At 42.8% G+C, this 17,005-nt stretch overlaps 1 protein-coding gene across 1 annotated transcript in view; it reads left to right on the plus strand.

Moving 5' to 3' along the window:
- Positions 1–2,624: 2,624 nt before the first annotated feature.
- Positions 2,625–17,005, plus strand: part of SCD (stearoyl-CoA desaturase) — a 50,183-nt gene continuing 35,802 nt past the window's right edge. Inside the window, exon 1 of the mRNA XM_075216600.1 lies at positions 2,625–2,703. Coding sequence (XP_075072701.1) covers positions 2,629–2,703 — 75 coding nt within the window. The 5' untranslated portion in view covers positions 2,625–2,628. The remainder of the gene's footprint in view (positions 2,704–17,005) is intronic.

The raw sequence follows: 17,005 nt of genomic DNA on the forward strand, positions 1-17,005 counted from the left end.
CCGCAGGTTCCTAACTATTGCATTGTAGAGTGAAGGAAGGATCTTGCCTTTACAACAACACCTACATCTCCTTATTATTATCTTATTATTTAACATTTTTTGCAAACATATTGCTTTTTGTCTTTTCTTTTATTGGTTTAATAATAATGTACATTATAATGCATAGGAACATGGTTCTATATAACCTCAACAAAAGTCATATAATGTAAAGAACCACTAAACCTAAAATAGAAGTTACCTGAAATAAAATAGCTGTTAATAAAATTCAAAAACAAAAATATAGATGTAAAGTTAACCATTGACCAGTTTGTAATTGACCGTTAAGAACTGGATACAACTGACCAAATTATTCTATACAGCTGAAGTTTACACGTTATTTTTCTACAAGCGGCAGATTGTATACTTCCCTATTGCTTGAGGTTGTTTAGTTATACATATTTAGCAGACTGTGTTTTTAAAAAGTTGTTTTGCATTTCATCTTGTTTCCTTTTTCCACATACATGTTGCAGTTTCCAACTGTCTCTGGTCTCCTGGGCAGTGCTGGTTCTTGTCCAGATCAATGACCTTTTTAATACTGACTACTATTTATTAAAGGTGGCCATGCTATAATTATATCTGGTGGTCATGCTATGTTTGAGGCTGTAATGTGCTAAGTCAGCTAAAAGTACAAAGTTGCACAAGAAATGCTTAGTCCTGCCAGCCAAGCAACAACGTGTCCCGGGAAATGATCTTCAAATGTAGGAAACTCACTGCTGATTGTGAGAGAAGTTATAAGAAGCACGTAGCTATCACACATTCTGCTTTTGCTGTAGGCTTGTAGAATGGACTGGCAAGATATCAATTGTGGCCGGATCACTTAGAAATACGCACCTGAATTTACTGTGAATGCAATAAGTGTATTTTTGTTACAGGTATTTTTGAAAAGAGAGTTTTTGTCGAACACTTTGAAATCAGTATTTCCTATGTTGATTAAGCATTTGATTTGAAGCGTGTATCTCCTGTGTGTCTGTGTCGGAGATAATTGGGAAAATAACCCAATTGTGATAAAGCATACAAATAATTCTTCTTAAATTGCAGATTTCTGTTTACATCCAACTTCAGATTATGCATTGCTTCTTGATGCATTAATTAATATAAATATGTGATATCCCAGCCAGACATACTGGTGCCGGGTTGGTTAAAGAGGCAGAGGGTTGCATACCCCCTTCTAACGTATGTAAAAAAAACTGTATAACAATGGACAGCAGAGCCCATGTAGAGTATATTTCACATTTCACCTGTACTTCTGGATGATCACCAGTACTAGTGTGTAAACGGTTCATATACGGATCCATTAAGCGCAATAAACCATTAGTGCTTTCAAGATTCTCCCTGATGCCTATTGTCATCTGTATCCTGTGACCAGCAGATAAGAGCTAACATTCTAATTGGTTCCCTAGCTTAGCATCCTGTGTCAATGATCTGCCTGCTACCCAGTGGTCTTTATTCACACTAAGCTCTCGTATCGTATGCAAAATTAATCTGCACATGACGAGAACCGGACCATACACAACTAAACACAGCAACAGTAAATTCATGTTTGTATGCAAAGGACACTTACTACAGCCTATGATTTCTGGGAGGTGGAAAGGTGGCGGGGAAGGGGGCATTCGCCCGCAGTCAATGTATAATAAGGATGTGCCAAACTTCAGGGCAACCACATCTGAATCAAGCTTTGGGCATCACAAAGGTACCGTATATACTCGAGTATAAGTCGACCCGAATATAAGCCGAGGCACTTAATTTTACCACAAAAAACTGGGAAAACTTATTGACTCGAGTATAAGCCTAGGGTGGGAAATGCAGCAGCTACTGGTAAATTTCAAAAATAAAAACAGTGCTGGATATCGTTAACACTGAGCTCCCAATAATACAAACGTGAGGTTGTAAATAAATATATCAAAATTTATTGTTATTAAACATCAATAAAATTATATAAATACATAATATATACCCATATCCTAATAAATTGTACACAGATGGTTAAACTAAATCCTTTGCACTTGGTATCAAGCCTAATAGGTGAACACAGATATAAATAACATTCACTAAAGACAACTCAGATCATTAATATAGAAATCAATGAGACAGTCTGTGGATACTAAATACATGTGCCAGTTCCGTTTATTCTCCTTTAGAAGGTGATGAGCAGTTACTCCTATGTGTTCAGAACAGTACAGTAAATTAGGCTTTAGTAATGCAAAAGATGCTGCTGATATAATAGCTCAGATAAAGATAAGTTTGATTTTGTTTGCTGGAAGAAACATTTTAACAGAACAATACAATTTGCTTTGTGTAATTTAACCCTTATTATACTTGAAGTTTGGGATGTTTTTAGACTTTTCAATGATTTCACAGTTATGCAAAGGAATCTTTAGACATTTATTAATAGGTGACACAAAATGAAAATATTGGACTTTAGAAAACTGATGCAAATAATTGCAGTTGACAAGTCAGGGTACTCACATGTGTCTCTGACCAGCGAAGCTAGATGGAAATATCCCGGTCTTTAGCTTTGACTGACAGGCTCCTTTCATTTAACTTTATTGTTCCTTGTGCAATGAACACACAAAAACGGGCTACAATAAAATGGTGGCTGACAGTGATCCACAGAGGCTGCAGATGCCTGCAGATGAGCGGGGGAGACTGGAGAACGGAGACCAGGTAAGTGGGACTCGAGTATAAGCCGAGGGGGGCTTTTTTCAGCACAAAAAATGTGCTGAAAAACTCGGCTTATACACGAGTATATACGGTACTTGTTTTTCTGCAGTATCTCTTGCTCCAGATACAGTCCTGAGTGCTAAGTGATGACAGTCTTGTGTGAATGCTATAACATGTGTTTGCAATCATGAGCAACTGTAAAAAAAATATTTTATGTTCAGTAGACATTTGTTAGGTTTCAAGGTTACCTTAGTCAGTATTTACGCCGGCCTTCCTAGGGCGCGGAGTCTAACGGCCCTCCCGGTCTTCTCCAAGAACCGCCGCAAGGCAGGGTGGGTTTTGCTGCCGGAGAACCGCAGGTCGCGGCCCCCAGGTTAGCCTACTGACGTAAGGAGAGAGTTCTATGAGATGGACATGTAGCGGCACGGTCAGACCCACAGACGAATAGATAAATGAAGTCACTAACCGTATACTCAGAAGGTAGTAGTCTGGAGTAGAGACTAGCGGGATGCAGGAGTCAATCCACGGTACAGCCCCAGGAGCAGAAGCGTAGTCCAGAATAGCCGGTTCGGTACACAGAGATCCGTCCGTTATGCAGTACCAGGGGTTAGGCAGAAGAATGGTCTGGAGACTAGCTGGTTCGGTACACAGAGATCCGTCCGTTATGCAGTACCAGGGGTTAGGCAGGAGAATGGTCTGGAGAATAGCGCTGGTTCGGTACACAGAGATCCGTCCGTTATGCAGTACCAGGGGTTAGGCAGGAGAATGGTCTGGAGAATAGCGCTGGTTCGGTACACAGAGATCAATAGTCACAGAGGAGAACACCAGGGTCCAAGCACAGGAAGTGCAGCCAGATACAGGAAAACACGTTGCTCTGACACCTGCAGTGTGTCAGAGCAGTCCTGAAGTAGGGATTTGAATTCCCCGCCCAGATCAGCTGAGCTGCCGCCGGGACCTACCCGGAAGTGCGGCAGTCCAGAACGGGGGAGCGGCGCTGACACGGGTAAGCGCCGTGACAGTACCCCCCCCCATTAGGGATGGCCACCGGACAGCCTATAAGGTTTCTGAGGGAATTTGGCATGGAATTTTCTTAACAGTACTGGAGCATGTAGATCACGTGCCGGAATCCATGAACGCTCCTCTGGTCCGTAGCCTTTCCAATCAACCAAGAATTGTAGAGAACCTCTGGAAATACGAGAATTTAGAATTTCCTTGACCTCGAATTCATGATCTTGCGTAGAGACAGCGGCAGGAGGTCTCTTGGAAGAGGAAAATTTATTAATGACCAGTGGCTTGAGGAGGGAAATGTGAAACACGTTGGGAATCCTTAAAGTAGGAGGCAACTTTAATCTGAAAGCTACTGGATTAATAACCTCCAAGATCTTGAAGGGTCCAATGAAACGGGGAGCGAATTTCCTAGAAGGAACCAACAGGCGAAGGTTCCGCGTAGATAGCCATACCTTATCGCCAGGAGAAAGTAATGGGGAAGGTCTTCTTTTCTTATCAAACGCCTTTTTGCTGGTGGCAGTGGCGTGAAGTAGGTTACGTTTGATTATACCCCACCTGGACGAGAAGTCTGACCACATGGAATCTACAGCAGGAATTCCGGATGTAGGCAAATCATTAAAAGGAGGAACTCTAGGATGAAAGCCTTGGAGAGCAAAAAAAGGGGAAACCAATGTAGAGTCATGAGAATTATTATTGTGAGCAAATTCTGCCCAAGGTAACAAATCAACCCAGTCGTCATGTTTAGCTGAAATGAAGCATCTGAGGAATTTTTCGAGCTCTTGATTAGTCCTCTCCGTTAGACCATTGCTTTGGGGGTGGTATGCAGAGGAAAAATTCAGTTTGATTCCACAAACACGAGAAAAGGCTCTCCAAAATCTTGCAACAAACTGTGTTCCACGGTCTGAAACGATGATCTCTGGGCAACCATGGAGACGAAATATTTCCTTAATAAAAAGTTGTGCCAGCACCGGAGCAGATGGGAGGCCTTTTAGAGGTACGAAATGAGCAGCCCGAGAGAAACGGTCTGTGACTACCCAAACCACGGAAAAACCTCTTGAAGAGGGTAAATCAGTGATAAAGTCCATGGAGAGATGACTCCATGGACGATCCGGAATGGGTAAAGGCTGTAACAACCCATAGGAGGCTTGTCGAGGTACTTTGTTCTGAGCGCAGACGGAACAAGCCGTAACGAACTCCCGAACATCAGAGTGAATCGATGGCCACCAGTAATTACGGGAGACAAAATCCAGAGTCTTCCTGATCCCAGCATGACCAGAGAACCGAGAGGCGTGAGCCCACTTGAGGAGTCTTGATCGAAGATGAGAAGAAACAAAGGTCTTCCCGGGAGGAATCGCTAGATGAGCAGGGGTGGTGGCCAGTATACATTTGGAACCCAGGATGGGTTTAGGAGTATCCTCAATAGTATCAGTGGCATCAAAGGATCGAGAAAGAGCATCCGCTTTCTTGTTCTTAGATCCTGGTCTAAAGGTGATGATCATATCAAACCGGGAGAAAAACAGGGACCATCTGGCTTGCCGAGGGTTTAAACAAGAAGCTGTTTGTAAGTATAGAAGGTTCTTGTGATCTGTAAAAATCGTGATAGGAAACCTAGCTCCTTCCAAATGATGTCTCCATGCTTCTAAGGCTAATTTGATGGCCAGGAGTTCCCTATCTCCGATGCCATAATTCTTCTCGGCAACAGAAAGTTTACGGGAAAAGAAACCACAAGGAGATAATTTTCCACCAGAGTCCTTCTGTGACAAAATGGCCCCCACTCCCACCGAGGAGGCATCGACCTCCAGAAAGAAGGGAAAGGTAGGATCTGGTTGATGGAGGATAGGAGCTGTCGTGAACGCTTTCTTTAGGGAAGAAAAGGCCTTTTCTGCCTCAGGGGGCCAAAGTTTAGTATTGATAGCTTTCTTGGTTAATGCAGTAATGGGTGCGATCACCGAGGAAAAGCCTTTAATGAAATGCCGATAGTAATTGGCAAAGCCTATGAAACGTTGGATTGCTTTCAGGCCTATCGGCTGAGGCCATTCAGAAACTGCCTTTATTTTCTCGGGATCCATGCATAGCCCAGATCCAGAGATCACGTGTCCAAGAAAGGGAATATGACTTTTTTCAAAGATGCATTTATCCAAATTACAAAACAGTTGATGTACCCGAAGGCGTTCAAGTACCAAGGAAACATGATGGCGGTGCAACACGATGTCTGGAGAGAATATCAGGATATCATCCAGGTAAATAACTACGAACTGGTAGAGAAAATCTTGAAAAATTTCGTTGATGAAGTTTTGAAAAACTGCGGGGGCATTACATAACCCGAAGGGCATAACTAAATATTCAAAGTGTCCATCATGGGTATTGAACGCAGTCTTCCATTCATCCCCTTGTTTAATACGGATCAAATTGTAGGCACCCTTCAAGTCTAATTTGGAAAAAATAACTGCACCTTTTATTCTATCAAATAGCTCTGAAATCAATGGTAACGGATATTTGTTCTTCACCGTTATGGCATTCAGCCCACGATAATCTATACATGGACGTAGACCCCCGTCTTTCTTTTTAACGAAAAAAAAACCGGCTCCTGCAGGAGAGGATGATTTTCGAATAAAGCCTCTTTCTAGGTTTTCTTCTATGTATTTAGACATGGAGTTGGACTCTGGTAGTGATAGCGAAAAAACGCGTCCTCTGGGTGGTATCTTGTCCGGTAAAAGCTCAATAGAACAATCCCATGGTCTATGGGGAGGTAATTTGGAGGCCTCCTTTTCGCAAAACACATCAGAGAATGAACGGTATTGGAGAGGAATACCAGTGGACTTAAATGATGATGCAGCTTCGTTCTTAGTGAATTTATTGATTCTGGGAAGGCAACGAGAATGACAGGCCGGGCCCCAGGCAAGAACTTCTGGCTTATGCCAATCTAATGTAGGGGAATGAAGTTGGAGCCATGGAAGACCAAGAATGAGGGGATTAATAGCCTCTGGAATGACCAACAAGGAAATAGATTCAGTATGCAGGGCTCCTATACGAAGAGAGAGCTTGATGGTACGTTTCTTGAGTGATCCTCCACTAATACGTTTTCCATCAATGGCTGTGATGGCAATCGGGGGATCCAGGGGAAGGGTAGGTAAGGACAACTTCTCCACTATGTCAGCTCTTATGAAATTCCCTGCTGCTCCGGAGTCAATGAGTGCTGGAAGAGAAAGCTGTTTGTCAAAGGATTGTAACAGAACCTGGATAGAAAAACTAGAATCAACGGGAGAGGAAATACGTACACCTAACTTGGCCTCTCCATCGTTAGTTAGGTTCGGTCGTTTCCCGGACGCTTAAGACAATTGTTTAGCAAATGGCCAGGCTCTCCGCAGTAGAGACATAAACGATTTTTGAACCGTCTTTCCCTCTCTTCTTGAGAAAGGCGAGCTCTTCCCAACTGCATGGGCTCCTCCTCAGACATCACCGGGCTCTGAAAACGTGGGACCAGACGAAAAGGAGAACGACGAGAACTCTCTTTCTCCTGAGAGCGTTCACGGAATCTAATGTCGATCTGGTTACATAGAGAGACCAAAGCATCCAGAGAAGTTGGAAGTTCACGACCTGCCAATTCGTCTTTAATGCGGTCGGTCAAACCCTGCCAGAAGGTTGCTACCAGGGCCTCATTATTCCAACGTAACTCAGCCGCCATAGTGCGAAACTGAAGGGCATACTGGCCTATGGTCATGGAGCCTTGACGCAGACGAAGGATGCCAGAGGCAGCGCTGGAAACTCTTCCTGGTTCATCAAAGACGTGTCTGAAAGCCTCCAGGAAGGTGGAACAGTTATGTAGTGAAGGATCATTGTGTTCCCATAGGGGAGATGCCCAGGCAAGAGCTTGACCGGTAAGTAACGAGATAATATACGCTACTTTAGCTTTTTCAGTAGGGAAGTTCCCTGGCTGGAGTTCGAACTGGATATCACACTGATTTAAAAATCCACGGCAGGCCTTGGGGTCCCCATCGAATTTCGGAGGATTAGGGATGCGAAGTTGGGAATTCACCGGGAGAGGAGCGGCACCACCCCCCTGGGCAGAAGCAGGTTGGGGGGGAATCGGTAGTGGATCAGGTACCGCTGCCTGAACTGCCTGGGCTGACACCGCCCCCTGCAGTGTGTCCAGGCGAGCAGACATGCTCTGAAGAAACTGAAGCAACTGTGCCTGGTTCTTGTCCTGTTCCTCTACCCGGGTAGCTAAATGTTCCAATAACTCCCTGGTTGAGGGGTTCCCGGATCCGTCCATCAAATAGATATAAGGTCAGAGCAAACTGTTAGGTTTCAAGGTTACCTTAGTCAGTATTTACGCCGGCCTTCCTAGGGCGCGGAGTCTAACGGCCCTCCCGGTCTTCTCCAAGAACCGCCGCAAGGCAGGGTGGGTTTTGCTGCCGGAGAACCGCAGGTCGCGGCCCCCAGGTTAGCCTACTGACGTAAGGAGAGAGTTCTATGAGATGGACATGTAGCGGCACGGTCAGACCCACAGACGAATAGATAAATGAAGTCACTAACCGTATACTCAGAAGGTAGTAGTCTGGAGTAGAGACTAGCGGGATGCAGGAGTCAATCCACGGTACAGCCCCAGGAGCAGAAGCGTAGTCCAGAATAGCCGGTTCGGTACACAGAGATCCGTCCGTTATGCAGTACCAGGGGTTAGGCAGAAGAATGGTCTGGAGACTAGCTGGTTCGGTACACAGAGATCCGTCCGTTATGCAGTACCAGGGGTTAGGCAGGAGAATGGTCTGGAGAATAGCGCTGGTTCGGTACACAGAGATCCGTCCGTTATGCAGTACCAGGGGTTAGGCAGGAGAATGGTCTGGAGAATAGCGCTGGTTCGGTACACAGAGATCAATAGTCACAGAGGAGAACACCAGGGTCCAAGCACAGGAAGTGCAGCCAGATACAGGAAAACACGTTGCTCTGACACCTGCAGTGTGTCAGAGCAGTCCTGAAGTAGGGATTTGAATTCCCCGCCCAGATCAGCTGAGCTGCCGCCGGGACCTACCCGGAAGTGCGGCAGTCCAGAACGGGGGAGCGGCGCTGACACGGGTAAGCGCCGTGACAACATTAAGATCATCCTAATAAATGTATATGATTAAAAAATAAGGATAAAAAAAAATTTTATTTTTTGTTTTCAACTGTTTTGTCATTAATACTTATATTATTATCAGGTGACATTAATTGAATAGGTTTTTATTTTTTCTATGTGTACTTTTGCAAATGTATATTTCACATAGGCGTTGGACGTATCCTTCATTGTCTTGTTCAATAGAGCAGAGCAGACCTACACCCGAATTCATCAGCGCACGTATCTTCAAAGAGATCCGCTCCTTGTTGAATTTGGGAGTTGCGCTCAGTATGCGTGCCTTGATGAATCAGGCCCATCATCACCAGCAAAGTGTCGCTATAGCAGCTATATCGACCGGCAGGCGCGAGCTGGCAGGTTTCGGCCCGGGGGGGCGCACAGGTGGCCGCATCACATGACACGCGATGTGGCCGTGTCATAATGACGGGGCCGCATCGTGTGTCACGTGATGTGGCCGCAGGTAATATTGAAAAAAAAATTCATCCATGGGGGAGGATGGGGGGAGGCGGCCGGGCCGAACAGCCGTTAGAGTGAGTGGCCCGGGTGCCCGCTGCCCCCCTGCCCAGCCCGCCCCTGCCGACCGCCCAGAAGTAAGCAGTTCCAGGTGCCAGTGAAGGAGTTCGGTGGTGACAGTGACTATCCTCCTACAACTAGTACGCAGTTGGCATTCGCAGTCGGCAGGTGATACCAGTGGGAGTGAAGGGTTAATTACAGAAGGCAATCCAGATAAAATGTAGTAAGTCCAAGGGGACAGGGAGGCAGAGTAATCCCACCCTGCCCCATCAGTATTTTAAAAGGCGCTGCATCTGGGTGCAGGGATGAAGTATACAGGATGCCGTGCAATGGGGACACCCAGATGCTACTTTAAACTGCATTATGCTCAGAAATGCCCCTATAATGGGTATACAGTATATAGAGTTAGTGGTTGAGGTTTCCAGTTCCCCAAAGGACTAATTTATCAGGACCTTCTGCATCCTAAATGATATTACAGAGCAGTTTATAATATAATGGCACAATTTACAAGGTGCAAAATGCGAGAAAGAAACACAGTTTTCTTGTTATAGCAAATGCAGCTGCAACACTTTCACCTACATTAGTTACATCACTGTATGTATACACAATAAAAGCGTTCATTCACAAAGCTCAAATTGGTCTGAGGTTCTTACAAGGCATTGTATTCAAAGTCACCCAGGCATGACATGCAACTATCAGTATAAAGTCTGATACTAACTGTGCACGTAGAGAGCTCATTACTCATGTACACAACATATAGTACTATAATATTGGCATGATCATGGTGTCATATGTGACTCAGATTTATTAAATGGAACTAAATGCAAGTCTTGAAGACAATATTTTACAAAGTCCGTATTAGAGACATCCGTACACACTATAAATGTGGGTGATGGGTAATCAGTTCTATAATCTCACCATATCTTTCAAAGTGATTAATCTTTCACAGAATAGTGTTCAATTAATGACTTCAGAATAATTTTCTGAGTAAACAAAATAGATGTGACTCACTCTAGTTTACAACATATCAAAGTGTTGTGTCTTATTGCCACGTACAATTTAGAGATGGGCGGGCTTGGTTTCAAGGAAACCGAACCCACCCGAACTTCGTGGATCCGAGTACCGAGCCGAGTCCGCTCAGTACTCTCGCGCCTATTCGGATTCCAAAACGAGGCAAAAAGTCATTGTGACGTCGTTGGATGTCGGATCTCGCGAGTTTTGGAATCTATAAATACCTCCCTCCACGGCGATCTAGCGCCATTTCAGAGAGGGACACAGAAGGGGTAGCATAGGGTGTAGAGCAGTTGGGCAGGCAAATAGATAGAATTGAAAGAGGAGGGGGTAGCAGTGTTAAAGAAAGTAATCATTGACATTCAGGAGAGCTCCATAGCTCCTGTGTTAAATCTCATTGCAGAAAAATACAAATAATAGTGCTTACAGGGTTGATGTAATTCTGCAGTCCAATTCTACAGTGTTATCAGGGCCGGATTAACCCAGGGTCTAACTGGGCTACAGCCCAGGGGCCTCGGGCATCCAGGAGGCCCTTGACAGAGCTCACCATAATTATTGAACGGGACGGAGGAGGGGGCGCCCCCAGCACGATCAATGCTGAGCTCTGTCACTGCAGTCCTCCTTCTCCGGCGCTCAGTAATCTCCTTACTGAGGAGATCTCGCGAGAGTGTCACGAGATCTCCTCAGTAAGCAGCTTACAGCGCGCCGCAGAAGGAGGACTGCAGTGACAGGAGAAGGTAAGCACTTGGGGGGGGGGGCGGTCGGCTAACAGGGGGGCCAGGCTGCTAACGGGGGGGGCCTCACGGGGAATGGGGGCCCCCTTAGCCCAGGGGCCTCCATTCCGTTAATCCGGCCCTGTGTGTTATATAGGTAACACACAGAAAGGAGAGCTCTATTGGTAATTCTCATTGCAGATATACAACTACTAGTCCTTGCAGGCTTTTCTTCTAAATTTGCACAAAAAAGTGTATGGTGTTATATACACCTAAAGAGAAGAGCTCCATTGCTCCATTGCTAATTGTCATTGCAGAAATACAAATACTAGGCCTTGCAGGCTTTTCTTCTTAGTTTTCTTTTCTGCTATGTGCCAATGTGTCCTAGATGTGCTAGGAACTGCCGTGTGTTTGTGTCATTGCTCTGTCGCTTACCATCCAGCCAGGTTGCTGCAGTATTTGTCCTAAAGTGTATGAAAATAATAATGTGACCTGTGAGGTGGTCAAAATTGACTGCAAATGACTTGAAATTAGTGTTATTGAGGTTAATAATAATGTAGAATCAAAAAAAGAGCAAAATTATGTGATTTTAGCATATTTTAGCAAATTTTATAAAAAAAAATACAAAACCAAAACACACGAGGGTGGTTTTGCCAAAACCAAAACCAAAACACGAAGCTAATCCAGATCCAAAACCAAAACCAAAACACGGGGGTCAGTGAACATCTCTAGTAAAATTCTATTTATTTTATTACAACATTAAATGTTGATTCCGCTTTTGGTGAGTTTTTTTCTTTTAAGGGTTATGGGCCTGATGTAGATATGGATGCAATATACACTGAAATTGTAAGTGTAAATTGTATCCCGTAATTTACACAGGATTCCAAGTCGAACGGATCTTTATCTGCCTTATGGCTGGTGTGCATGATACACTTGTATCAGACACAGCTGCCCTATAAAAAATACATTTTAAAAAAAAGTGTGTAACGATCGCCCCCCCCTAGCAGGGGCTTGCTGCCGACAGCTACACACTGTGCAGGTCCGTTCAGCAGTGACAGTGTGCTGCCCGACTGCTCTGATTGTGTTTTAAACACAATCAGAGCAGCGGGACAGCACACTGTCACTGCTGAACGGACCTGCACATACTGTGCAGCCGCCGGCAGCCTTAGAAGTCGGAAAGGGGTGGGGCCTAAATCGCCCCCCCTACATCGCCCGGGGTATAGCCATTTCCTAGATCCGCCCCTGCAACTGTAACTGTATATCTCTGTGATGTAACTACTTTTAGAACTGTACAATGTATAAATTGTTGAGCTCTGTGTTTTGGACCCCAGAGCGTTCTGATTGAAGCTTGAGTTGGTGCCACCTGAAGCACATGTGTGTATACCAAACTTTGCCTTTTAATATACTTTGCGGATAAAACCTATGTGCTTTGGAACCACAGCGATCGCAGAGGACAATATTTATTTTAAACGATAGTTATGGCTGTAACAATAGGTCTTCATCAATAAGTGCATTTGATTTTGGTGAAAAGTGTCTAAAATTCCTCACAAATGCTGCTTATGAAGCTAAATAAACTGCAGTGTGACCAACAGGTGGCAGTACAGTCAAAATGTAGAGGGTAGGAAGAACATAGACACTTTTTGCATATATGTTTGTATTATATGTATTCCATGAACAGTGTAACGTTAAAGATTTTATTAGAGAATTTTATAAACATTAAAATACTGACCTTGCATCTCCTGCTCATTACACTAAATTTACTAAAAAGGAAGCACTTGTCCCACCATATAAAAACACATGGTTTGCAAACTTTTTTACTTAAATGAAAACTGACCTTATTATATATATATCAACTGTTTAGCATTTGTTGTTGTCCACAGGCGAAATGGGGGGGGGGGGGGGGTTAGCTCTAGTGCTTCAGGTTCTAAAATAAAAAAAATGCCCAGTCCACTCGGGGGGCATTGATGTAGTGAAGTAACTTTAGGTGAGAAAACGTACCTGAAGTCATAGTTATTTAGTTATTATGCCTGCTTACCTATGTCACTCTGGGTAGGGGACCCACAAAACAAAGTGATGGATTGGAGCACACTCTGCATCCAAGATAGATATGCCAGGTCTTCTGAGAAGATGACTGCACTATCTACCAATATGGCTAAGTCTGCAGTAAACCAGAATATCTCCAGCCATAATCAGATTAAACATAAACCTACTTGTATTTTAAGTTCAGTGGTCACTTAATCACTTATACCTACTTGAATATATGATAATAAGTCTCTTGCGCTACTGAGTGAGTTCACATATGGTCTTATTATCATATATTCAATTTGCTACTTTTGGAATATCTGTGTGGTTCCTTTAGGGGTAAACAGCAGCAACTGTGAACAGTGCAGCTTTCCACTTTTCATTTAAATTTATTTTTACTTATACATACTTAAAGAGACCAATGCTGCTGATTTAACCAAAAATTGAGCGACGAGATCACTGGTTAATTTGGACACATAAATGGGCCACATAAGGAGGTAAATGTATCAAACTGAGAGTTTTCCGGCGGGATTGAAAAACCAATCAGATTCTAGCTATCATTTATTTAGTACAGTCTACAAAATGAAAGCTAGAATCTGATTGGTTGCTACAGGCAACATCTCCACTTTTCAAACCCGCCAGAAAACTCTCAGCTTGATACATTTACTCTTAGATGTGCTCCAGTCACTTGTTTCTTGGATTAAGCACCCAGATCGCTTATGGCTTCATTTCTTCCTGTATTTTTAGATAATTAATACACCCAGGGGGAGATAGTGATCACAAGATGACATTTTTTCTGCTATACTCGTCTGCCTCTGCATGGCCATCTTTTGACTGCATTTTACATTATACCCAATAAGGATCCTCTAAATTTATTCTGGTTTCACATGTTGAAAATGCATATAAACAGCATTGCATTCATGTATGTGTTTAAACGTTTGATCTGTGTTTCTTAAACATGCTATCAGACCGCAATTATTGTTAGAGCCAATGTTTCTTGAACATTGTACAGATTTGGATAATTCATTGCACAAGGATGTTGACATTTTAAGATAAGTAATGCACTGTTCACAAACATTCCAAAACAATGTTGCATTCACTGTCAACGTGTGAATTATGTGTTTATATTTTGTATTGTATTGGAGAGTTATAGGTTACCTACCTATGAAGTATGTGACATATATGATGTAGATGATATGTGTCATGCTCCACTGTATTTCTGTAGACAACAGGAACAGCAATTAGTTACGGAATATGGCTGATGGTTATGGATATTGTTTAAGCGGATGAACTTAACCTTCAGTCCTCTCAGGAGATATGGGTTGTTTCCTCCTAACCCTCACCACATGGCTCTGAACTTTTGTAACATCTTGTTACAAAACATTCTGTCATCCAGACATACTCTAACATGCTTTTGCTTTAAATCAGCAAGTGATCAAATAGAAACAGAACAATCATTTAGTGTGTTGCAATGATAACCTTTGTTAAGACATAAGCAAACAAAATGGACACAGTATTAGTGAGATCAAGTTTTCAACTACATGCTGCCAATGGAGTTTATGAAAGGTCTTTTGTAATGTATTCAGCTAAACTTGTGTCAGAAACTAAATCCATAACTGCGATTATTAGAATCTGGACTCAATAGTCTCCCACTCCCAATTAGGTTGATGTCGCTTTTCAGGCATGATAAACTGGAAAAACTTGAGAACAAACTAAGCTATGTGGGTTTGCCGAACAGAAGCTGATTAGACTAGAGCTGACTCTGTCCAGCCAGATGGCCATACACAGGTAGACCTGGAAGGTCATATGGATGTCATACATCGTGGACTTCACTGTGCAGAAGCATCTCTAACATCCTTTTCACATTATACCATGAAATCAACCGCTGATTCGATTTATGTACTAGGCTACAAACTGTGATTTAGGCACCCTTAAGTGCTGCAAGCATGAACAACCTCTTGTAGTATAAACAATACTTTTATTTTTCCATCACAATAAACAGCATATACTTCATCAGGATGACATCAGGCAACATAACACTAACTAAATATGATGGGCCTAAGGAAAGTTAAGCAAAAAAATTGAGTACATTTTCTTATTCAAGTTCTCTGGACTAAACCATGTTGCTAAGGAAGGGGTGCAAATGTGTTTATTATTTTGCACATAAGGAAAACACTGGCTGTTTTTTCATGTAGCACACAAATACTTGATAGCTTATTTGTACAGTGAAGATTAAAGTTGATCTAGCAAATGCCCTACCCCAACTATAAATCTGCCATCACATTTTAAATTTACCTCCCCCTCTAATGCAACATGGTTTTGCCTTACTTGCTTACTTTTTCTTATATTTACTTAATGAATCAGGCCCAATATCCCTGTCTAGTCACTGGCCACTGTTTAGCATCAGTCGCCATGCATAGTATATACTTTATACTCTTCGCAGAGCCTTAGCTTGATGGACAGGTGACAATTCCCATCTTGCCTTTAAAAGGGAGTTCTTTGCAGATGTTCTGTAATTCCTCTTTACTGCAGACATACCCTGTCAGCTGTTAGTAGTGTAAAAGATACTTTCAAACCATTTTCAAAGCATGTAAGTTAAATCACACTTTATACCTTTACTTTGTCACACGTGTCTTACACCTGTATACCTTAACCTAGGTGCACTGCTATACATGTGTGTAACCCTGTCTGCAGACTTTACCTGCAGACTGTCAGTTGGACACCTAATTCCTCTCTTAGATGCCTGAGGCAAATCCCTCCCTTTGTCACATTTTGCTTTACTTCCTTTCTGATTATACACATTTAGTGTTTAGTGTTTTATTTTGTCTAAATCATAATTGTCCAACCCGCGGGCCGCATGCGGCCCAGCATGCCTGTAAATGTGGCCCAGCAGGAGTTTTGGTTGTGGCAAGGGGGCAGCGTTGAAAAAAAAAATACTGCAAAAAAAAAAAAAGAAAATACTTACCTTGCGGTCATGTCGTCATCACACCCGACATCCATTGCGTAGCGCAGCACAGAGGAGTCACCCGCGCGAACTATCAGCAGCAGTGAAAGATTATCCAGTATCTTATTGTTGTTACTCTGAATTTGGACTTTCTGCACCATGCAATTATGAACTAGCTGTGTTCTCTGTATGTATCTAATATAAATATTAAGAGATAATTGTATTTTTAATATTTTAAACCATTTTAAATGTGCAGTGCTGAGTAGGGTGAAAATATCACCCACTGTTACCCTCATCGGAGGCTGCTCCATGAGCCATTTTTCCTGCCACCCTATCTTTAAATCTCTGTAGATTTCTATTAGTCCTCCTGATGCTACCTATATTGGTGACCATTTCAAACTGGACAATAAAAAAGATGATTCATGGGTGCAGAAAGAGAGGAAAAAAAAGTTTTGGCCATTTAATTCCCCGAACCCCACTAAGGGGCAGATGCAGGTAAGTTAAATTGTAGCTGGTAATGGGACTACTGCTTTAATCATGATTCTGCAACAGGTTTCCTAATTCTTACTAACTTCATTTCCAAGTAAGTTTAATATGTTAACTATGTTTTCTATGTTTTTTTGGATGATCAGCTATCGTTAGTGTTAGTGTATTTTATGTGCGGCCCAAACCAACTCGTCGTCTTCCATTGTGGCCCAGGGAAGCTAAAAGGTTGGACACCCCTGGTCTAAATCATTCAAATTGGGAGACAAAATCATGTGCTTGCTACTGGCCTTATACTAATAAAAGTCTGTTATGAGAACTGTGATGAAACTATGGCTACACACAAGTATACAAAAATAAAACAGATCTTACTAAATATGCTTTACCTCCATCCATTTTTATTTTTTTTTATATAGACACCCTCAAAAAAATGTTTGTACTTTATGTAACAAGGCAACTAGGGATGTGAGAGTAGTGAGCATGTCCCCTTTTTCCTCCATA

This window comes from Mixophyes fleayi, chromosome 6 (assembly GCF_038048845.1).
Source record: "Mixophyes fleayi isolate aMixFle1 chromosome 6, aMixFle1.hap1, whole genome shotgun sequence".
Taxonomy (NCBI): domain Eukaryota; kingdom Metazoa; phylum Chordata; class Amphibia; order Anura; family Limnodynastidae; genus Mixophyes; species Mixophyes fleayi.